The 23,592-nt window shown below is 40.1% G+C and overlaps 2 protein-coding genes across 8 annotated transcripts in view; both read left to right on the forward strand.

The window, feature by feature from the left end:
• The first annotated feature begins 3,109 nt into the window (after positions 1-3,109).
• Positions 3,110-14,933, forward strand: kmt5c (lysine methyltransferase 5C). 2 transcript variants are annotated; one of them, XM_008329378.3, is made up of 9 exons: positions 3,110-3,503; positions 3,932-4,064; positions 5,099-5,264; positions 5,433-5,542; positions 5,700-5,863; positions 6,844-6,863; positions 7,078-7,214; positions 7,334-7,494; positions 7,926-14,933. In XM_008329378.3, the coding sequence occupies exons 2-9, from the start codon at positions 3,952-3,954 to the stop codon at positions 13,157-13,159; spliced, it is 6,105 nt and encodes a 2,034-aa protein (XP_008327600.1). In that variant the 5' UTR covers positions 3,110-3,503; positions 3,932-3,951; the 3' UTR covers positions 13,160-14,933. The 2 variants fall into 2 exon arrangements, with proteins under 2 accessions (XP_008327600.1, XP_008327598.1); XM_008329376.3 differs by having other exon boundaries at positions 3,111-3,503; positions 7,334-7,506.
• A 153-nt stretch (positions 14,934-15,086) lies between these two features.
• The window catches only part of shank1 (SH3 and multiple ankyrin repeat domains 1), a 64,920-nt gene continuing 56,414 nt past the window's right edge, over positions 15,087-23,592 (forward strand). For all 6 annotated transcript variants that reach the window (XM_008329379.3, XM_008329381.3, XM_017040640.2 and 3 more), the window contains exon 1: positions 15,087-17,577. The gene's annotated coding sequence lies outside the window, so the exon portion shown is untranslated. The remainder of the gene's footprint in view (positions 17,578-23,592) is intronic.

The raw sequence follows: 23,592 nt of genomic DNA on the forward strand, positions 1-23,592 counted from the left end.
ATGTTATGCTTTCTAACAAACTAGTTTAAATACAGTGCAGCTCATTTTTGCATCAGGTATTATATATATCGGTGTTGTGTTTGGTGTGAAAGCAACGATATTAGATGTGTGTGCTCATAAATAATTCACATCCCGTTAAGATCAACTCAGGAAGTGAGGAAGTTCAGTGTTGTGACTCACTCTGTGTATTATGAAGCATACAAAGCACCTTTACAACAGGTTCTGTGCCACTCAGTTAGCTTACAACTTCTCTGAGGTATTCAGAGGTTGAGTATGCAGGAATATGGAAGTTCTGTGTTTAGTGCTGGTGTAGTACACACAGAACATTTAGCGCCCCCGGGGTTTCCTGCAGGGGTTTCTGTAAACACAGTTTGAATGCCCTTGTTGTATCTTTTTAGAGTAGCCTCCACAAATACGAAAATGCTAAATTTTCATTTTTAATATTAAAAACACGTTCAAAAAATTGATTATAATTAAAGATGAAAACATTTAAATAATTCATAATTACTTCTACTATGAGATTAGTGGCAGCTAAAGTTGCATTACTGACACCTGCTGGGCTCATTCAGGTAAACATTTCAGCCCATAATTAGCCAGGGAGGATAAAAACAGGCCACTCTGTCACTGTTGATATGTAGAAATAGATTTTAATTTTTAAAAAGTATTTATTATTTTATATTTTCTGAATTTCCTGCATATTCTCCCTTTAACAAGTGTGTTCAGCTCTGTGTTGCCATCCTGGTCATCGACCCACTGCTCTAAAGGTTGTTTCTTTTGATTTGTAAAAAAAAATGTTGAAGATCTGCTTTTTATGGCTTTACTTTTTTTGATGAGATGTATAGTATATGTGATAGTAATGTAAAGAAATGTATGTAACACAAACATTAGAAGGATAAAATATGTATAATAAGGGTCAAGTTTTTCAAAGTAACTCTGTCTTCATCTATTCTAAATACTTAGATGACTCATACAGGAATCCATATAAACGTATACAACTTTGTAGAACTTTGCATCTAATTGAAAGGTACAGCAATGACCATTAATATTTACGTTTCCTTCGCTGTAAATATTCCTGCTTAATGTTTAATTTTTTATTCTTTTCCCACTTTTTCCAATCTGTTATTTAATTGTTTTAATCTCTAATCTTATTTTAGATTTTTTAGATAATCAATCAGGGATGTTCTGCACAATACACTGTTGCTGGTAGAGAGAATAAATGGTTGATTGTCAGTATTGCTTATAAAAACAAAAAGCAGAAATTTACAGTTCGTTTATCTGCTTTTTGAAATGAACACAAATTGTTTCTGTTAAAAGGTAGAAATAAACAAGTGTTTTTTATTTGTGTGTTTTCATTTTTCCAACTATAACATCACAAATATTCATTAAGCACTCAATTGTACTGGAATTATCATTGTATTGTTGTAATTAGCTGTCTAATTTATAGAAATCTTTCAGTTTTTTGGTGTACATAGTCCTGCACAAAGATGCAGCAGAACAAATAAAAAAATGTAAAATGGATGTGGCGTGTGACGTTCGCTTTAAAAGCCACAGGTGTACGAAGTTATTAGAGTCTCAACCTGGTCTGGATGAACGGCAGAGATAAAAATGTAAGTATATATATTTTTTCTCTTAATAAAACTGTAATGACACGTAACTTGCTTAACTGTACGTGCGACAATCGCACGTACACCCTGGTGCCCTCTGCTTGGCTCATGAGTAATCTCCCTGAATTATGAAGACAGACAGACGTGAATAAGTCTCCTCTAAATTCCAAGATCACACTTATTACACCAAAACACTGAGGAACACAACAAAAACAAAACTCAGTGAAAAGACTCCCAGGAGGTGACGTCATTAACTGTCTGGAAACCAACTGTATAAATTCCACAGTCTTTGTGGCAAATAGAAAGATGGGTGTTTTCCACTCCTACGTCCTAGGAGATTGTGGTTGCTGTGAACATGAATGAGACTATGTGAAATATGCAGTACTACTATTCTAGCTTTTTTTCTTTTGAGAAAAAAGGGGGACAAGGGATTCATGCGAGGGATAATCTCCCAGGTGGAGAAGGTTCTGAGGGCAACTGGCCCCCACTCACATTCCTTTCTGTTGACAAAATTGTCAAAACAACTGGTAGTGCACACAACCACATACAGCAATGATCTCGAGAGAGTAGACATTTCACCGTGGTGTCTGAAAGAGGAATAAACAGGATAACGGAAACAAAGCTTTCACAACTCGAAGGTTTAACCAAATTATTTGTGCAAACAATGGTAGGTAGTTCCATGCTGAACACAGTGATGTGATTTTGTCTTTTTCAGTGAATAACCCAATTGTAAACATGAAGTTTATTGCAGCACATGTTTGAAATATGTCTTGACACTGAATGGCAAAGATAAATGTAATTTGAACAGGTGGTTTCAGAAGTGCAGACAAAAAGGGTGGGGCAGGTGGAGAGTAACAAAAGAAAATCATCATTGTAATGCAACAGTGCCACTGTTGCCAAACCAGTATTGCAAATGCTAAGATTTTTATTGATTTTACAAGAATATTTCAATAGTGTGTGGTATGGAATGAAACGTACACGCACTTTAAAAATAAAGATAGTAAAGCAATGTGGAGATATATTGAATTAATGATGTTGGAGGCGCAGCTGAATAGCTGAGGATAAAGAAGACATCTGAATTTCAGATGTCTTTATACCTACTCCACCCGCCCTTCTTGGTATCATCTGCAATATAAATTAAACGCCTTAATTTCTTAAAACATTCACTTTTGTTTTATTTTACCAATGCACTCAGACATGTATACGCACGACATTAGTGGTTGCTGCATCTGGCATTAGATAAGGTAAATACAATAAGTGTTGTGTGGACAGAAATGTTTTGTTTTAACTGCTGCTGAGAGCGTCTCTGCTGTATAAACAGTATTTCTTCACTACTCTTAGCTGGGGACAATGTACGTGAGGAAACACTCCCCTCCGTTCCCTTATCAACACAGTAGTAAACTAAACACACACTAGATGGTTTGCAACCCTCGTACAAATTCGACCAATTGCAGAGTCCAAAACCAGACTCACAATTTGACTTGTAAAATTGACCTAACCTACAGCGAATCAGAAAAGGGGTGGGCGTGGTCTATGACTAGTTTGGTAGCACTGGACTGAGTAGCTCTTCAACTTTTTCTACTACAGTAGACCTATGCTAAACACTATAGATAATTATTGTACGAATACAATTTTGGATTTATTTTATCGTCGTGTGCGATGTACAGCTAGGCTCGAATATCCGACGTGGGACCTTTCTATTCACTGCACACCAGTGAATTCCAAAATTGACGGGGATACTCCTCCATTTTCGAATGCGGCTGCCCGGGCTAGCGGAAAGCTAGTCAGTTATGCAGCTAGGCTAAGTTTCACTGCGAGACCGACAGAAACCAGAGCAAGCGGACTGCTTGCTATACATTTCCCATCGAACCAATCTCTCGCTGACTACAAGACTCCCAGGTATGTCGACGTAATGCTCGTCTCCGGTGTGTATCGCTTTGAGAGCGCTTTGCTCTACGGCTTTAAACCCTGGCTTCCAGTACCTGTTTTCCTACTGAGACATCGGTGCAGTCAAATAGACAGCTAGCGCTCCCGTGTTAGCCCCTCATCTCTCAGCTGATAACACACTGTATTTACTGTGCTGTACGACATGCTAAGCTAGGTGTGCTACGGGAACTACACGGGACCTGTACACATTCCGACCAAGTGATAAACAGTCCCCAACGGTTTAATGCGCAACGTTTTGCATAGTTAACATTCCTGCATTAAGGCACTAGGTGTCTTGTGTTAAATTCAGACTGGGTCGTTATTCAAGTGTTTCAGTAGAAGATGATGGTTTATTGTTGTTGTTGTCATAGTCATAGCCTTATTGCACTACTACCCTGCAGCATGCTGATGGTGGGAGGCAATGGACGGATGCACTAGAATGAGTGTAAAGGAGCTGTGTGAGACCGATGACCTGGCTACCCGTCTGGTGCTGGACCCTTTACTGGGGTTCAGCACACATAAAATGAACATCAGGTAAGATGTCAAACACACCACATGACCATCCACCAGATGCAGACTTAATTCAATCATCGTTTGGTTTCCAACTCAGTCAGATTGACCAGTAACAATAAGTTCCCAATGCAGGGCTTCTAAAATAAAGGTACAAGTGAGTGTAACAAATACTGAACTAAATTAGGAATATATTTTTGGCTGTCGTTGTTCATTTAAAGTACTTGTGTTTTTCACATCACACTTTACATGACTCATTACTGAGGCGGTGGTGGCCTAGTGGTAAAGGAAGCGGACTTCGGTCCGGAAGGCCCCAGGTTCGAATCAACTGCCAGGTTGCCACTGAGATGCACTGAGCATGGCATCGTCCTCAAGCACTGCTCCCCGGGCGCTGACCACGGCTGCCACTGTTCACTTGGTGATGGGTTAAATGCAGAGGTTAAATTTCGTTGTGCAGGGTGTGCTGTGCTGTGCTGTGTCACAATGACAAATAAAGATAAGTTTAAGTTTAAAAAAGGTTTACATTTCCGACATTTGCAGTGGGATAAGACATCTGACTATCTGACCTGTTGGGCATCTGTGAAAACAAATACACTGTTAAAGTCCATGAAATAATTGACTTAAGTGCCACAGCACAGTGTATCTCTGCAATTCCCTGTAGTCAAAAATGTTGAAGTTGTAATTTATAACTAATGACCACATTTAACTTTGCTTTTAATTGTTGTTGTAGTAATTTATTGCAGATCAACAAACACAGAAGTCATCTAATTATTGTGATCTCAGTGCAGGCCATAACCCTATTTTCTTGAACATGTCAAGGAGATGTTTTTATCACTCTAATTTATGGAGGAAAAGTATTTTGCAATTTCTGATCTGTGTGTGTAAATTCTTATGCACCTTTAAGATCAAACTAGTTTTAAATCTAAAAACTCACATAAAAATGATCAAAAATGTTAGGGCTGCAGTTAACACTTCTGTTCTTGAGAATTGTTATTGGTCATGTAACAGTAAAAGTCTAATTTCTTTTTACATTTCCACTTTTCCCTACTTCACCTCAGCCCCCCACCAGAGATCAGACGATGGGGTAACCTCAAAGAGACCCTGCTGCGCTTTCAGCGCACACATGATTTTGACACTACGTTTGAGGCCTTGACTGAAGGTGAACTGGCTGGTGACTACTTCAATGCTTTGGGAAGCCATCGACAGGAACTACTTAGACAACATGTAGGTTAATGTGAAAACAATCAAACATCATAAAGTACTTGATGGTTATAGTAGAGTATCTCAAAATATTATTGCATATAGAGCACTTTCTTTTTATTTATGTCATTATTTTGTCCACATTTAATATCACCAGTTAGAATGTTAAAACACAGGCCTTGGTGTCTACAGGTGTACCGCTACCTCAGTGCCTTCCTGCTGGATAGTGGAGTGAAAATCGAGTCCTGTGACAGATATTCTTCAGAGACCAATGGAGCGAAGATAACTTCATCAAGGCACTGGTAATCTCTCCCATATAATCTAACTTAACACTGTTTGTGGGAGCAGCATGTGGCATAACAAATACAGCTGGTACGAGCAAGTGTGGGTTGACTGAGTGTGAACTTCTTGTGTTTGTTTAAATTGTAGATGTATGACACTTCGACTTTTGCTCTGCAGGTTTGCAGGAGAGCGGGTGGAGGTCCTGCTGGGCTGCATAGCAGAGCTGAGCCCCACTGACAGTGCTGTGCTGAGAGCGGGAGTCAATGACTTCAGCGTGATGTATTCTACACGCAAACGCTGTGCACAGCTCTGGCTTGGACCTGCAGCTTTCATTAACCATGGTGAGTTTGTCTCACGCTAATTCTTTCCAAGTATAAACACACACACAGATAGTGTAGCTACAAGTACGATTAGTAGATACACTGTCCAATCCACAACAAAATAGTATTGTTTGTTTATTTCAGACTTTTTATGTAATGCTTATGTTTTTCTCGTAAGGGCCAGTGAATCAGCTATGAAACATATTCTACAGATTCCTTTCACCTGTACTAACACTTTTACACTATAGCCAAAATCAAAATTCAGTCTCTTACAATATTCAACAGTATTTATAAATATACATATCCTTGTCCATGCTTCTAAATTTCATGTCAGTGTTGCTGTCATAGCTCTTACTCTGTGCCCATTTGTTATTTTATTTAGTCTATCTTTGCACGCCATAGAGACGAAAGCCAAATGTAGTTTTGATTGTGTGTCCTTTATATACAGAAGAGGGTGATGAAGTTGAACCTGGAACCTTGAATATATCCAACATTCGTCTAACATTTAATCTGCTTTAATTGTCAATTCATATCTCCCCTTTTCACTTTTGCAGGATTGATTAAAAGCAGTTTTTGTTTAATTATTTTCTGTTCTCAGTTTCATGGTGTTGAACTATTGTGTTGTTCTTACTTACACACATACACACACATAACTAATAAATGAATCACAAGCTGTTTGTATGCTGTTTTTATGTAATTATATATATATATATGTATATATATGTATATATATGTGTGTATATATATATATATATATATATATATATATGGAGCATAGTTCAATTACATTCAGAAGTGCTTGTTGCTTTTCACAGGTGTATATATCTATAATCAATAAGATCCTGAATTCCTGAAGTTTTGGGGAAAAAAAGTCTGTCATTTTAATGCATTTTTCCCAGGGTAGTAGTTTTACACATCACACTGAAAGGAGAATTGTATTTGAAACATTAACAAGATTATTGTTCCTTGTTTGTCTCTTTATGTTTTCTCCTGCGCTGAAGACTGCAAACCCAACTGCAAGGTAATATCCATAAAATATTTTCATTTATCACATGCACTAATGTTTTGTTGTCATTAAAATGATTTATTACTCTTATAAATGACATTATAAGGATAGACAGATTGTGTTGCAAAAAACTGAATGATCTCATTATGTGTTGTTGGATCCCAGGGGAATGTCAGTCTTTGTCTCTTTGTTTTTCCAATTTTTTTTCCTTTTTCATCTCCCTGCCCAGTTCATCCCTGGTGAGAAGAACGTTGCTTGTGTTGAAGTGATTCGTCCTATATCACCAGGGGAGGAGATCACGTGTTACTACGGTGCCAGCTTTTTTGGCGAAGGCAATGAAATGTGTGAATGCTGCACCTGTGAGAGGTGTGTCCGTCCTCCTCAGACTTTGTCTTTCCTGTGTTATAGTTCGTACTTGCTGTTGAAGATCATCTTTCTTAACAAATGGAATGGAATGAAAAAACGTTTTTTTAAATAATTTTTAGAAACGGAGAAGGTCACTTCAAACACAAAGGGAAGCAGCCTGAATGTGAAGAAACAAAGGACCCTATTGGCCAAAAGTACCGACTGAGGGAGCGATATCTTCGCCATCACCGGGAGAAGGGCCATTTTCCTGCGAGACCACTAATACCACGATCACACTCAGGTATCTTTAAAGGTAACAAGTGAAATGTTGTCTTTTTTATATTATTAAATAATGTTTAAAAAACTACTGTTAGTACACTATGACTAAGTTTTAATGAAACAAATATGGAGAAGCTAATCTATCAGTTCCTGTGCAATATTTGAAAAAGAGGAATGACTAATGGTAAAATTATTTTCTCATTGCAAACTAGAAAGTTGTTTGAAAGTTGTCTGTTTATCCTGTTTTATCTCATAAGATATTTTTGGTCTGAGAGTCAGGTTCTATGTCTTATTTTACTCCATCCCCTGAATGCAGAGCAAAAAAAACATTCAAAGATTTACTTTGTTTATTTACATTTCATACTTTATTTTAATTATATAAACATAATATTTACAATAAATATACAGACTCTTTACAAAAAAACCCAACATTTTTATCTGTTTCATTCATAGCCATCCCCTCAAGGAATTCCTTCACCCAGCAAATGAGAAGAAATGCCTTGAAGAGCAGAAAACTGAGTCAACAAAAGCAATGGCAACTAGAGAAACACAGACGGTCAGGCAAGCACACATTTAAGCTCAACACAGTCAAACAGCGAAGGACAATTACACTTCTGTCCAAGGTTACACTGAAGGAACTCAGCATCAGAGTACGACACCACTCTGTTGATTTTCTGATCAACTGTAAGGATCCCAATAGCAAAGAAAGAGCCCTGCTGCAGAAACTGGAGGAAGCGAAGAGGAATGATAAAAAACCAAGTGAATTGACTTCCTGTAGTGATAGAAACAGCAGCAAGGTCAACTTAAAGCCTTTCAATCAGAATTGTGTCGCATTTAATCAAAAAAGTAAAAAAGTAGTTAATAGAGTTGATCCTAGTAGAAGGTCAGTCAGAGTGATAACAATGGCTCACTCCAAGACCACTTCAAGTACAAGAAAGAATGTTCAAACTGAGCTCAAAGAGCAACGGGAGTCATGTAATGGGGACAAAATGGCACCTCTTTGTCCCCCTGTTAAGAGCAATGATGCTGGTGCAATAAAGCAAGAGATGATTGAAAGTCACGACCAGAAGTGCAGAAGCACTGAATGCTGTGATGCTATTGCAGTTCAAGGCCCAGACACAGAGGAAACCTTGCAGAACAACAACCAAACACCATCCCAAGTAAAAGTTTGTGGAGACAACCCTTTAAAATCAATTAAGCAATACCTTACAATAAACCTATGGAGAGTGGCATTGCCACAGTGTGTAGAGTTAGAAAAAGCAACCGAAGACAGGCCAGCAAAAGTGGAGTTAAGAACAAGAAGCAAGCAGAGCCAGTGTCCAAGACCAGCACCTCTGACAATCCAGACAAAAAGAGCGTCCAGGGCTCAACAGAATCAAGATGGGCGAGCAGGGATCTGCACAGCTGAAGGCAACAAAGGGGTGAGGGAAATGTTATTTAAGGCTGTTGATAAAGTAAATGTGAGGAATGGACATGCAAATGAAACCACAGGTGAATCATGCCAGGCTGAGAAAAAGATGAGTGAAAAAGTAATTGAAATTCAAACATTGCCAAAGGATGAAAAAACAAGCTTGCAAAGCACACAGCCTGGAGTGTCAAAAGGCAAACCTGAAGAGGGCAAAAAACAGGAAAAAGATGCACCTAAAGTTAGGAATGATGAAACCAATGGAGCCCACGAAGATATGATTGAGTCTGAAAGTGCAGGTGTCTCTAACAAGGAAAGTCCTAATCAGAATTTAACTGAGAGTGTGAACACTAAAGACAAGGATTTGGGTACAGAGAAAGGACTTGCAATAGAGAGTAGCAAAGACAAACAGGAGGCACCTCAACCAAAGTGTATTGACATTAATGGTGCAAAAGTTGTTCTTTTTGATATATTAAAAAATAAAAACTTAAAAGAAAACATTTTAAAAAGGCTTACTTCTCAAGCTTTAGAATGTGTGCAAAGATTCAAGGAGCAAGAACAGATAGAAACAAATAAAGGCCAGAACAATCTAGTGTTGAGGCATGATCTAAACAGACGAAATTTAAGATCTAGAATGGCAAAAACAAAAATGGGGAATGAATGTGGCACCAGGGCACACCTGAGCAAAGATGTTTCAGCTGAAAGTAAGACTGGGTTTGGGGAGGATGATTTGCATCCCCACTTGTCTCCGAAGCATATTGCCCCTACGGACACCATCCCAAGTCCACTACCTCAAAAATACTCAGTGACAGCAAAGGTTTCAAATAATATGTTCCCAGACAATCCACAGACACACATACAGTCCAACATACCACTGAAGAAACGTACATTTCGAAGCGATGTGGAGTTGGACTCAAAACAAGGCTTGAACCCTTCAAGTCAAGCTGATAAGAAATTGCAGGACAATTCCTCTGCAGCACTAAGCCAGGAACCTACCTGTGGTTCAGGGGAAAGTAAGAGTAACAAACTGAAATTCCACAAGGTTACCCAAAACAGAATACCAAAACAAAATGCTGTTAAAAGAGTGCTACGCCCCAGAGCCACCATAGTTAAGCGAGTCTGTTCAAGAAACCTCCGAGGGTCAAATGTTGAAGCAGATGATGGCGCTTCTGACAAAGATCAGACACAAAATCAGTTGGCAGAGGAAAACCAAAGGAGTCCAGCAGAATTTAACAAGCATTCAAGCAAAGCCGAACTCCATCAATCCCCACAAAAAATAAAAAAAAAGCATGAAGAAGTGGAAACGTTATGTCAAGAAAGTGATGTGGAAGAGACAAAACCTAGTCTTAATTTTAAGATCCGATTTAAAAGAAGGAAAGGTAAATTATGGGAAATGCAAAGTGGTTTTTTTGAAAATATGTTATTGAAAAGGGAAAAAAAAGACGAGGCAGGGACATGTGATCCATTTAAAGCCATTATGGACTCTGTATCAGTTTTAAACATGGAGATGGAGGCAGCGCGTGCTCATGTGAAGGCGAGTAAGAAGTCAAAGAACAAATTTCTCCTTTTAAAAAGAAGAGGTAACAGGTTTCATAAAAAGCGCATTAAGTCCTCTTACACAAAACTAGTGAAAGGTCAAGGTCTTAATGAAACCAGTGAATTAACCATTGAGGGTCCAAAAAAACGGAAGTCTGATTTGGAGGTTGTAGGTCAGGACACACTTAACTCTGAGTATCAGAAAATTAACAGGCAGACTCCGTCAGGTGCTGTTCAAAACACAAAGGTTGAAGGTTGTTTTGCAAACAATTGTTGCATGTTTGAAAATGGGTCACAACAGAAGCAGGAGCCAGAATTTAATGCAAATGGTCTTTTGTTACCAGTAATTAAATTGCGTAGGAAAGAGGAAGATATTTGGGAAGTGGACAGCCTAGAGGTCTTTCCAACAGAACCTATAGGAGGTTCTGTTCTTAAGAAAGAAATGGGAAATCATGTTTTAGGAAAACAAAAGAAAGAGCATTTGGAGTCATGTAAGCTCAGCAAAGAGTGTTCTTCCACTCAGAGGGTAAACAACAATGGCTCTATGAAAACTGAACCACTGCCATTCTCTTTATCACTGTCACCACTGTCTCTTTCTTCTCCTCTTGGCGACAATAGGTCTGACATTTCATCCGCAGCTGCCAATAAAATTATTGAAAGGCCAGAGTTTAATGGTAGTGGAAAGAAGCACAGGGCCAAAATGGAAAGGATGCGAAAGTCTGGGCCTGTAGAGACATCCACCACTTGTTTAAGTCACTCTCTTCAACAGATTGACAACAGTCTGTCTAGACTATCTGAAGGTCTGTGTTCATCTCAGACTCTTGAAAAGCCTCCGTCCAGTTTAAATCTTTCCAGTTCTGTCATTCAGCCAGTCTCCCAGTTTACGTCCTTCCCCACGGCAGAAAACATGCTTTCCGGTGAGCCAAGCTTCTCAAATTGCTGTGATGACATTTTGGACTTTCAGTATCTCAACTTTGAGGGCTATTACCAGCCACAGAACATCCTCCCATCTTCACCCTCAGATCTGCTGGATCCACCCACAGATCCTTTCAGCAGTCCCCTCTCTCATAGCCCATCAGATACATGGACTGCTGAGACACCCTACCTTGGTCCTCCCAGTCCAGAAACCAACTTCACCAGTGAAGATCTCCCGTTTTTTCCTGGTCTAATATCTACTAAAGGTGACCCTGTTTCTTCAGATTGTGAAGGAAGGGATTTGTCCACCAACAGAATCCTTCCTAGCTTTTCATCTTTAAGCAACTCTGACTTAACTGCTAAAACCCTCAGTGTGGGTAGAGCTCCAAGAATTAGGCCATCCAAAGAGGACCTCAAGAGTCAGCCATTCTCTGTTGTCAACAAGCCTCGGTTGTTTGGTACCACCTCGCATTCTGCCACGTCACATAATCCTGTCAGTATAACGCAGCCTTCAGTTCATGTCAAACCCAACATCAGCCAACCTAAACCTCAGACCAACTTAAAAAGCCAGGGCCCTTTCCATCGTGTGGCAATACCCAGCAAATCTCAGTCTTTCTTTAGCCACAGTCACCCTAACACTGCTAAAGGAGTGCCCCAGAGTTGCCTAACAAAGACAGTTCCATCATCTATAATGCCTTCTAAACTCCTCTCTACTCAGTTTTCTAATGTTAAAAAAACAAATCTTTCAGAAAACCCATTTAACTTCCATGAAAAAAATCCTACCGTTATTCACAGGGTGCTTAAGTATCAGGGAGGCAGCCAGAGTCAGAACTTGTACAGTGCACCTTGTAAAGACACCACAGCTGCAGGCAGCCCCAATATTCTTTCCACAACCCGTGGTACTAAATCAGACTCTATTGAGAAACCCCACCAGACTCAGAAACTTGATCCCCGTGTAGCCAGCCATCATAAAGGTACATTTTCATTTCAGGGATTTGGAAAAGATGTTGCCCATGTTTTTTCATCTGCCAGGGCCATCCCTCATCTTGGCAAAACCAACTCACCTTTTACACAGTCTTCTAGTAAACCTAGGATGGCATTTGATAAACCGGAAAGTGGAGAACCCAACATGGCCTACAGAAACTTCTCTACGCTGACAAGACCGTTCCTTTTTCCTAACAAAGCAACTGAAAGTCTACCATTGCCACAGGACAAGAGTTTAAAAGTAGACAAATCAACCATTTTATCTTCAGACAAACACCAGCCCTGTTTTGCTCAGACAGATCAGTTTGATTTTAGCTTCAACTCCTCTCTTTCGCCCATGTCACAGCACAATAGTTCTCAAATTATCCCCAATACAGCTCCTAATACGCCAGCACCAGCAAACAAGAGCCATCCCTCAACAGCCTCAACAGCTTTCCCCTACGGCTACCAAGGACCTCCTTATGTACTGAATTTTAGTGGCGATCATTCATTGACTCTGGGTCTCAGGGATGGTGCTGACGGTTATCCTGGACTGGGCTCAACAAACTACACCTACCATTGCCTGATGGAACCTTCAGGCACACAAGGACGATTGGTTCTTGAGCCCTGTGGGACTCAGCTTTCAAACCCACCGTCTTTTTCCCTGGGTAGTTTTTCCGGGCTGAAAGGTCAGGAGGACCACAGCAGGAAAGATGGACAGCAGCAATGCCAGTCTGGAGAATCCCATGGCCCACCACACTACGGACCTGGTACAACATCTCACTCAGTGGGGGCCACAAAACCCAAACGAGTGAGGCTGGTGGTGACAGACGGTACAGTAGACTTGGATCTCCAATACTCTGACTGATTTGTACACACCACAAAAAGGTTTTGTAAAAATGTTACGTTCACACTTTTTACACTTTTAGCTATAAAAGCCAGATGAATGACAATTTAAATATATATTTTGATAAACAGTATTATTACTTGTACAGGTTTTTATGTAAAGCTGGACTTATCTGTGTGTTTTAGCTACGGTATAGGTTTTTAGATTTTACTGACAATACCAAACTAAAAGAACAGTTTTTTGGAACCCTGTGGCCCTGTAAACACCCTCTTTCTGTACTGTAATACGGTATCAATCTTTCTATAGTGTGTGGTGACCGGACAGGAGCACCATCAGTGGCTGCTGGTACGTGTACTGGTGGGTTTAAAAGGCAGCTTTTGCCCGCATTCTTTCATATGTTCTTGTGATGTTTTTAAACTCTCTTTCTATACACACCCTAAGCCCTTTTCTCACAATGTGTTTTATATATATATATATATATATATATATGTATATATATATATATATGGGTGTGTGTGCGTGCATGCATGTGTGCGTTACTCACTACTATTGTGTGAATGTGTTTGGCACACAGGTCTGAAGGGATCAGTGTGTTGCAAAACACATCATAGTGTGTTGACGTGTCTGGTATCTCTGCTCCATTTCATGAAGCTAAATTGTGTTGGGAATAAATGATTTTCTGACCCAAACCTCACACATATATACATACATACATACGTGTCTGTGTGTGTGTACATATGTGTTAGTATATGTGTAATGTAATGTGTATATATCTGTATATATGTAACTCTAACTAAAATATGCATATGCATATACACATACATAGCAATTGAGGGGATTAGTTACATTTGCTCTGACAATTGACTGAGAGAAGTTACTTTTTTCTTTTTACGCCAGTTGTGCTTATTAATTGATAGTAGCAGATGAGATCAAATATTATCATTTCATTATTTGAAACTGCTTTAAAGATGTTTGTTGTGCAACCATTTTGTTGTTACATCACAGGTGATGATCCCGTCAGAGAAACTGAACAGTGATTAATGATAACATTAAATGTTGTTTATATTGTAATCATAGTTTTTATTTCTATTTTCTGTTTATTATATGAGTCCTGTGAGTGTTCTCCTGTTTAGATGTTCTGTATGTAAGTTCCTGTCACACTGTTGGGCAGGGTTGTTGAGTGTGACTGTAGCCTTACATTACCATCAATTGTACTGTTGATATGAAAATACACCAATTATTTATTTTACTATCCTCATCCTTGAAATGGTGCTTTAATGTAATTTATATTTTAACAATAATTGTTCAACCTATCAAATGTTTGTATTATTATTTAATGGTTTCTTAAGTGACTAATAGCTATTTAATTTCTATGCCAGCTGTTGCCGGTGAAACTCTCGGTCTTGTCCTGCTGACCATAATATTTCTTTCAGTACTTCCTGTTCTTGACAAGGAGGCACAGTTCTGTGGTGGAGCACAGAGAACTATGTTTCCTTGACGGATGTTATTCGTCTTGAGACAGAGATGGACTTTAAAAGCTTCTCCTACCATGACTGACTTACACTTTTACCCCCACCATATCTCTGGTGCCCGGCTTTTTTCTCTTCTGTTTCTGTTACCAACACACATCCCAGGACACAACAAATTCCTTCAAGGCAAAATATCCTCCTATTGTTTTTAGTAATATAAATGTAAATCTTTTCTTTCATTTGAGCATGTTTAAATTAGATTTGTAATTCAAATGAACAGATCAGAGAAGTCTACAAATAAAAAAAAGTGGCTGAAAACCTGTGAATGAATCTTGTGAAAGTTTGATGTATTGATTTGATTTTATCCTAAAATAATTGCTTTTAGTTTTTATTTCTTTATCCAGCAGTTGGGTGGAGCAGAAGAAATTCCATAAACTGTAAACAATCCAGCATAAGTACTGCAGATTGTATTTTATAGAACACATTGTTGATGTTTGCTGTAAGAACTATGTCAGACAGTATGCAGTGGGATTCCTAATCACGGTCAATATTTTCCAACGTCATCTTTTTTCCACATATTCTGTGAGTTAATCATTGATAGAGAGCTCCTCTTCGTCTTGTATTTGTACGTCAACTCCATTAAACTCTCATTTCATGCATGTGTGCAATCACATGACTCCATGTTGCTCGTGTTCAGCGCCCTAGGGATTAAAATCCGTCATGGGGTGGAAGTGTTGCACAGCAACCGCAGCTGTGAAATGGCTGACTGTGGTTGTTGGAGGTTGTGTGAGTCTACACTGCTTGAACCAGCAGAGTCACACTATCAGCAGTAGAGGAGGGAACTGGTCTGGAGTCATGATGCACATTCTTTTGATGGGAGCAGACAGCTGTGGAAAAATATTGAACATTATTTCCCAAGTGACAGGTGACAGAGGCTCCACATGACTGGCTACTGGCTGAGATGGCAGTGCATTAGTGTAAATTATGACAGTAACGAAACCTCCTGTGTCCAGCATAGGGGTTGCTGAATAAATATGTCAGTGCACAGCAGGGTTATTGCTCTTATTATTGTAGCTATCTTTCTCTATTTGGTCTGACTGTGTGCCGTTAGGTGGACTCCTGCGTCCAAGAGCTGCATAGTGACTCCCATCCAATTAAAAGTATTGGTTCAGCTGGAGCCTATGAACAGAACTGTTTAACCATTCTCTCCTGCACTGAATATAGACTCAGTCAAAGAACTGGCCCTGACACACGGTTACAGAGTAACCAATCGATGAAAACCTAATTTAAGAAAATCAATAGATCAGATTGCTGTAATGCTTTTATTATAGTGTGAGAAAGTTACCTGTGCATGAGTCACTGAGTGAGTGGGTGGACAGGTCCAGCTACGAGGGTGTGTTTGGCTCATGTCTATTTCTAAAAGTACGTCAGAGCTGTAATGGCTGTAATGATAGTGACAAACATGTTCAGTGAAGTGTTGAGATGGATGTTCACTGTAAAAAAAAAAAAAAATCTGTTATTTAAAAAGTGAAAGAGAATTTGGCATTGCGACACAGCACACCTCTGCTTTTCACCCATCGCCAAAGTGACCAGGGGGCAGAGTGTGGGGACTCAAACGTGAAATCTTCCGGACCTAAATCCGCTTCCTTAACCACAAAGCCACCGCAGCACCTTAACTTGCTTTTTGAGTAATTTCTGGGACTTTTTATTATTTTGCATTTTTTCGTGCTTGTTGACCTGATAAATTAGATTTTTGCTGAAAGATTAAAAAAAAAAAATTCTAAAAAATATCTGAAATGCTTTAATTTAATGAACAGTATGTCAACAAGAAAAAACATTTGAAAAATATTTTGCCAAAAATGTCATTAGAATTTTAAACTTCTTGTACTGGTTGGTTGTTTGGTTTGGCTCCCTCACCACCCCAGACCTCTCTCTCTCGTTCTCTCTCTCTCACTCACCCACAGCTCTCTCTCCCTCTCTCTCTCTCTCTCTCTCCTTCTCTCTCTCTCTCTCTCCCTCCTCTGTACATGGTGTTCATGGTAATAAGCATTGCAGCAGTGGTTTTCTTGTGTCGCCTATACCCAACTCTTGGCTTGTAATTCATTTTCTTCTGTGATTGTGTGTTTGAATGTGAGAGAAAGAGATCGGGTGAGAGACGATACGTTGGCTGCACTGCAGCAGATTCAGAACCTTGTGTCTTTGTAGCTTTTTATAAAATTAGGATTATTAAGGAAACTTCACTATGGTGATTTTAGTGTGTGATAATTGGATTAGTGCGTGTTGTGTGTCTTTGTGTGTGTGCACCCTGCTGGGTGGATTATGCTGTGTTCTTGGTGTTGTCAGTTTTGTGAGAAAGATAAAAAAATATTCTCGCTGCTCGAAGTGTAGCTGTACAACAGTGATGAGAAAGAAAGAGATAGAGAGACAGAGGGGGAGTGGAGTTGGAGGGAGAGGGGAGAGAGAGAGAGAGGTCTGGGGTGGTGAGGGAGCGAAGCCAACCAACCAGTACAAGAAAAGAGAAAAAGATGGAAGAGAGAGAGAGAAAGGGACGACGTGAACGTGGTGAACAGCAGGAGGAGGGGAGCATAGTGAGGGAGTGAGGGAGGGAGGGATGGGGAGATTTGCTGGAGCGAGCTGATAGAAGTGTTACTACAGAGCTGCTGCTGCAGCTGCTGCTGGAGAGCCGAGGATAATGCTCCGTCCCTCAGAGTGCAGCAGAACACGGGATACCTTCACATTTCTTCTTTGAGGAGGGGGTGGGGGTCACCGATGGTGCAGTGGTGATTGTCCTTTCTTTTTTTTTTCCCTCTTCTGTCACCACAGTCTTCTTCATTATCTTCCTCCTCCTGCTCGCCCCTCCTCACTGCAACTGGCAACCACTGAGCCCTCGCTCTTCTCCTGTCTCCTCTTCCACTTCTGTCCCCTGTCTTGAAGAGGGATTTCTGTGTTTCTTCAGGGATTGTATATACAGTAAGGACGTCTTCCGTTTATCTCGCTTTCATTCTCCTCACTTCAGGGAAGTGCACTGATATGCAGGGCAGGAAGGGGGTTGCATTGCAAAGCAAAAGGGAATGCATGTTTATCTGTGTGTGAGTGTGTGCAGCTGGAGGTTAGGGATTGTAAGGTTCCTGGATTGATTTCAAATATTATTTTTTATCATTTCACTGTCTTCATGTGCAAAGATTTAAATTATCAAAAAAAAAAAACAAACCTGCAAAGACTCAATATTTAACTGACAAAAAGAACCTGAATTAAAGTAAAATGGACAAAAACAAAGAGCCACGAGAGACATTTACTGTGCAGATACAGAGAAGGTAAAACAAGCAGTTTCTGAAGCTGGATTATGGAGTAGCAGTAATACGCCCAGCTCACAGAGAGGCAGTAGAAGAGAATGAAAGGAGAGACACACATCCTTCTTTAAAGAAACAAACAAAACACAGTTGTTTAGTATCCTTTCAAAACTGCAGAAAGAAAAATGTAAGTTTTTTAAATTGTTTGCGTCTAATCCTTAATCCCTCCCACATTCATTTGCATGCATGCCTACAATTGCCAATAATCTGGTGCAGCTCACTGCTCACAGTAAAAGGCTAATCAGTGCATGAAGTCACATAGTAAATCACACTCTGGCTACGTCTGACATGGGGTGAGCGGTGTGCGAGGGAGGCATGGACACATGCACATCAGCTCTGGACGTGTAAGAATACAAGTGTTCTAGCAGGAGATTTTAACAGTGCATGTTCAAACTTTTGATTCACTCAGTTTAGCAGAAAGTAAAACTGCCAGCTCTCTTCCTGCTATTACATCCATGGGTGACTGCAGGTTGGACATAATTATACACGTGCTACTTCTGAATTGACATACAGTACATTGCTCAGAGTGGGGAGGATTTCTCTGTCTCATTTTAGTGGAACCTGAAATTAAACCTGCTCCTGGTAGGTGTTCAGGTCTAGAGCTCCTGAGTGTTCAGTATTGATTTTACAGCAGCATTGGACAATGAGGAGATACGTTGCCCACACACATGCAATCTTGGCAAATCACCCAGGTACAGTGTGTGTGTGATATTGTGGATAATGGTAGAGCAGACGATGAGACAGACTCATAAGGAAAAATGTAATGGCGAAAGGTTTGAATGACATCATTGGTGCTTCATAAAAGTAAGATGACAAAAACACATGGCTGTTGTTGACTTCCCTGTTTAACATTCTGGATTTTACTTTTACTTTTACTTATCTTCTAATTGGGTCAGTTAGAAGATGTTTAACTAGGAGTAATATATTTATGTTTAGATGCTCGTGATTGTCAATCTGAGACAGACAAGTCTCAACCAGCCAGTTGAAGCTGGCCGGTCATGTATGTCGAGCTCCACTGTCCTGTGGAGCTGTACACCTTCAACACACTTGTGACAACACATGCAAATGACCAAATGTAACTATGAGACATGAACCATGGTAGTTACAAGCTTATTCGTCAAAGCTAAGCTAAGCTAAGCTTGGATGGGCTGGCCCAGTTAACCCTCATTCATCTTTTTTTTTTTAGTTTTGCACCAGCATCACTGGATCTTTTATGTTGAATTAACACTGATCACATGCACAAGAAAGTGCAAATGACCAATAGAGGGCAGCATAGCTGATTAAAGCACCATTTACTTCACACAAATGTCCGTGGTGCAAAAAAAAGGAGACCAGTTGTTTAGGAAGTTACAAGGACAGATGTGAAGTGACAGTTCATGTTCATGTAGCTTCACACAAATTATGATCAAGTTGATGACGAAGTCTCTGCAGATTTTCCACGTTTCAGTAACTCACGAATCTGATGAGAAGTCCTGATCTGCCAGACGTATTTATCAGACCAATCAAAACAGTCTGATCCATGTCACATTACTTCGAGCAAACATTCATTTTGGAGGATGATGGCAGTTGGACGTGAGCAGGTTTTCATGCAGGCATTCTGAGTCTTGTGCTTTCTCGAAAAAACATCTTTTGAAAAGCTGTGATTACAGAAATTAGTCAAACTCCCATGGTGAATTATCTGGACTTTACTTATTGTTGTACTTCATTGGGGCGAGTGTTTCTCATTTTGTTCCTGGGAAGGACACCTAACACCCAAGTGTCAGCACAGAGCCAAAATAAATGGCAGAAGGAAATCCACTGTAGAAACTTTACCAACAGTGATGACCATTTGGCAATGGTGATCAGCTCAGGCCTGGACCTGTCAGCTCTGACATTAACCCTTGCTGTTGTTCCAACTGTAATATGGTCTATTTCACCCATGATTTAGAACTGACACAAAGCCACTCCAACTTGCCACAACCTAAAGCCTCCATTTTTCATTTATAGGATATTTATTTAAAACCCTGGCCTTACTGTCTATTCTGAGCTTATCTTTACATTATCACCTAAAGTAAACTAATACCTAATCCGAAAATGAATTGTTTTGACTGAAAATGTCACGATTCATATACAGTATCTGCACCAACCCTGACTTGATGGCAGCTTCTCTGTGTAATACTGACCCCTGACCCAGTCCTGCTGCTGTCATGTGGTCAAGCAAAAACCCTGAGAGCGTAGAACACCACACAGCAGCTCCACAGACAGACAGACTCACACAGCACACAGGTGACATCTACTTCAGTGCAGATCCTCTCCTGAGAGACCGGACCCTGTTCACGCAATAATACTTGACAAAAAGAGGGATTAACAGCTTTCTGAAGTCAAAGCCACCAAATTAAAACAAAACATTGAAAAATTGCCTTATACAAAAGTATTGTTTAATCTTAATTAGTGTAAAGGGTTTTTTTTGTTTGTTTTTTTTTTTACAGAAATTTCTAGTGTTTGAAAAACAAAACCAAAGACTGGCTGTGTGAAAGCTCTCTCATCAAGGTTTCCATGCAAGTGTCCCCAGGATCAGTGATCTGAGAACCATATCCATCAGAACTGTTGAAGGAGCAGAGGTGAAACGTCTAATTCAAACAAGCCGATGTTCTTAGATGTGAACTCCTGAGGAGACACCTGGAGTAAACGCTGTGACTCTAATGCTGATTATCCCTCTGCTCCTTCGCTGCTCTGCTGACAGCATGTCAGAGCTGTGTTGTCAGAGCTGTATTCGCTCTCCAAGGTTTTGTCTGTTTATTTACTTCTTTTTGTTTTCCTATTTCGCTGCTGGTTTATTTGCTTAAGTGCTCAAGTCCTCCTCCACCCTGCACAGAGGAGATGTGGTTCATATTTCCAGATTTAGGCATCTCCATTACGCTCTCATTTCTTCCTCCTCTCTTTTCTTTTCTCACTCATTTCATCTCCCGATGGCAGTAAACGACTGATCTGGGACAGACAGGCCTCCCCTGTGCTCTGTCCTATTTCAGCAAGGTCCTCACTTCACTTCTGTTTCTTTTTTCGTATTCCTTGGCGTTTGTCATTTACCTTCTGCTCACCCTTCCGTATCTAACCTCTGTCTCCATCGTTATTACTCACTTTATTATCTGAGGGTGTTTCATCAGACTGTAGCACAGTAATGCCAAGTAATAGACTGTCAATATGATTGGAAGGCAGAGGTGCCTTCATCATCCACAGCACTATAATCTTTATCTGGGAAAATATATGACATTCACGACCGTCTTAAATGAAGGTCCTATTCTCATCTGAAGGAGAGTGAAGGTTCATGGGAAGAAAAACACATCTTCAGGGGGGACATTTTAAATAAATGTTTGAGATTAGCAACCACAGCATTGTTGACACACTTTCAGGACATTTTTGACCGACAGCTGCAGGATTTGCTTCAGTCAAGTTACTTTATCCTGCTGTATTTTCATGAAGATGTCAATTGTACAGAACTGGCTGAGGACTCTATCGTAGACATTTTCTGTCATACTGCAGGTCTGCTTTGTGGCAGAGAAGATTTAGGGAAGGAGAAACTTATTAACTTTGACAACGGGTATTTGACTTCTGTCCAAAGCTGAAACTGCAGGCTGAGCTATTAAAAAGATTTCTAAAAGTCTTCAATCCACTGAGAAATTCTTAAGAAGGTGTTTCTCAAATCACTTTTTTTGATGGGACTCAACTGTCCATTGATTAGTTAAAATGCAGCCCTAAACCCCTGCAGAGCCTTCCCTATACTTTAGTCAAAGTTTTAGTCCTCGATCTTCAACATGAATTTGTTAATTTTTTATACTTACAATAAGATCCTGGAGTGTTTGTCCGACTGGAGCTATCTTTGGCTTGCACTTATTTCCAGAGACACGTGCACGTTGCACGTTGCTCTCCACCACTTCGTCCAACCTCACCAGACAGATCACATGTGTCTCTTTGCAAATGCTCCATTCACGGTAATCGGGAGAGAGGCTTTGGAGGGGTGGCAGGGTGGAGAGCTTTGGCCAGACTTCTCCATGCATCATGAATGCACTCAGTTTATTAGGGCTAATTACGCCATTGAGAGGCAGAAGAGTGGGGTGAATTCTCCCAGCAGTCACTGCTGCATCATCAAAGTGGGGAGCTATTTTTAGCAACAGCAGATGCAGGGTAGCAGTGTTGGCCCTGTATAATAGTTTTGTGTGTGTGTGTGTGTGTGTGTGTTTGTGTGTGTGTGCGTGCGCGTGGACCGCGAGCATCAGCTGCAGAATTCACTGCTGCATTCAGCTTTGCGGGAAAGACAGCAGACGAGGAATTCTTAGTGGAGAGCACAGTTCACAGACGACAAGTTGCAGCGTGAAAGACTTGGGATACTGGAATATTGTGTTAATACACAAACCTCAATTCCAGAAATGTTGATAAAGAACATAAAGAACAGCAAAAAAACAAAACAAAAACAAAACAACATAAAAAAGCTCTAGTGCTTCTCAAACTTAATTTGAAAAATCGATGTCGTCAAAACACTCATAAAAGGCTAGAACAGAAACCAAGGAGGAACAGGAAGTAGGTTCTACGAATAGCAGCCAAGACTTGCTAATTCAAAGGTCTTCTTGGAATTAAATAAAGTGCAGCCTTTGGCACTTTATTTTTCCAAGTTAACTTCAGTATTAACTAAAGTTGATCGCCACCCACTGTACCTTAAACACATCATTTTATTATGGCTTATATAAGTATGAGTACACCTCCACAAAGCTGTGACTCTCTGTTTCCATGTTGCTTATTCAAACAGTAACTTATCCGTCATCAAAATGCCAAGTGTTATTTTTGTTTTTTTTATGCTGATTTCCTCCTTCCTGCCTTTGCCTCCTCCACCGATGAACTTTCCACCGTCAAAAGTGTGTGTTGGTGTGTGTTCGTGGACCTTATCCACTTGGTTTTTTTTTTTGTCAGTATGCACCAGCAGTAGGCAGCAGTGGGTGTTTTCTAAAGTTCATGGGTGATGATGAATCGCCAATGTTAGTGCCACAGTTCTGTTATCCACATGAAATAATAATAGAAGCACAGCTGGTTCTATATATATCTCAAAAAGGTGGTGATGCATGAGACACAGATTCTCTGGACATCTCAGTCTCATCAGTCTCTTTCCTCCCAGTTGGTTGATGTTGATGTTATACTTGCCTAAATAATGTAAGTGGTTATGATCACGATGCATAATGCAAGCAAAATGATTATAATCACATAATATTTTGGTTCAGTTCCAGCTATAGCCTCAGCCTGAGAAGATAAGCACCAAAACTGTACAACAGCTGAAGCTGCAAAAAGAAATGAGTGGATGCAGCTATAGAGTAGCACACAGGATCCGTTTGATGTGGAGCCATATTGATTGGCCCACATAGCCTGCATTAAAAAAGCTAATGTGTCAGCTCCCCCCGCTGTGGATGCTGAGTGAATTCTCAGCTGCTGAACTCCTTTTGATACTTATCAGTTCCTTTCACATGAGATAACACAAAACAAAAAGATGATGGATGTCTCTACAAAAGACTGTCAATCCCACTGGATTATTGTAGTTTTTGTTCACGACAGCCGGTAGGTTATGATCACATCATGCAGTAACATCAGCAGCAGTGCTGACCTGTGACCTTTG

This window comes from Cynoglossus semilaevis, chromosome 17 (genome assembly GCF_000523025.1).
Source record: "Cynoglossus semilaevis isolate Cse_v1.0 chromosome 17, Cse_v1.0, whole genome shotgun sequence".
NCBI lineage: Eukaryota > Metazoa > Chordata > Actinopteri > Pleuronectiformes > Cynoglossidae > Cynoglossus > Cynoglossus semilaevis.

Bases quoted from the DNA above. Each gene is read 5' to 3' on its own strand.
- kmt5c (XM_008329376.3), top strand. From the start codon at position 3,952: ATGGACGGATGCACTAGAATGAGTGTAAAGGAGCTGTGTGAGACCGAT. The intron at 5,265-5,432 runs GTAGGTTAATGT...TGGTGTCTACAG, and splicing joins AGGAACTACTTAGACAACAT to GTGTACCGCTACCTCAGTGC. The intron at 5,864-6,843 runs GTGAGTTTGTCT...CCTGCGCTGAAG, and splicing joins TGCAGCTTTCATTAACCATG to ACTGCAAACCCAACTGCAAG.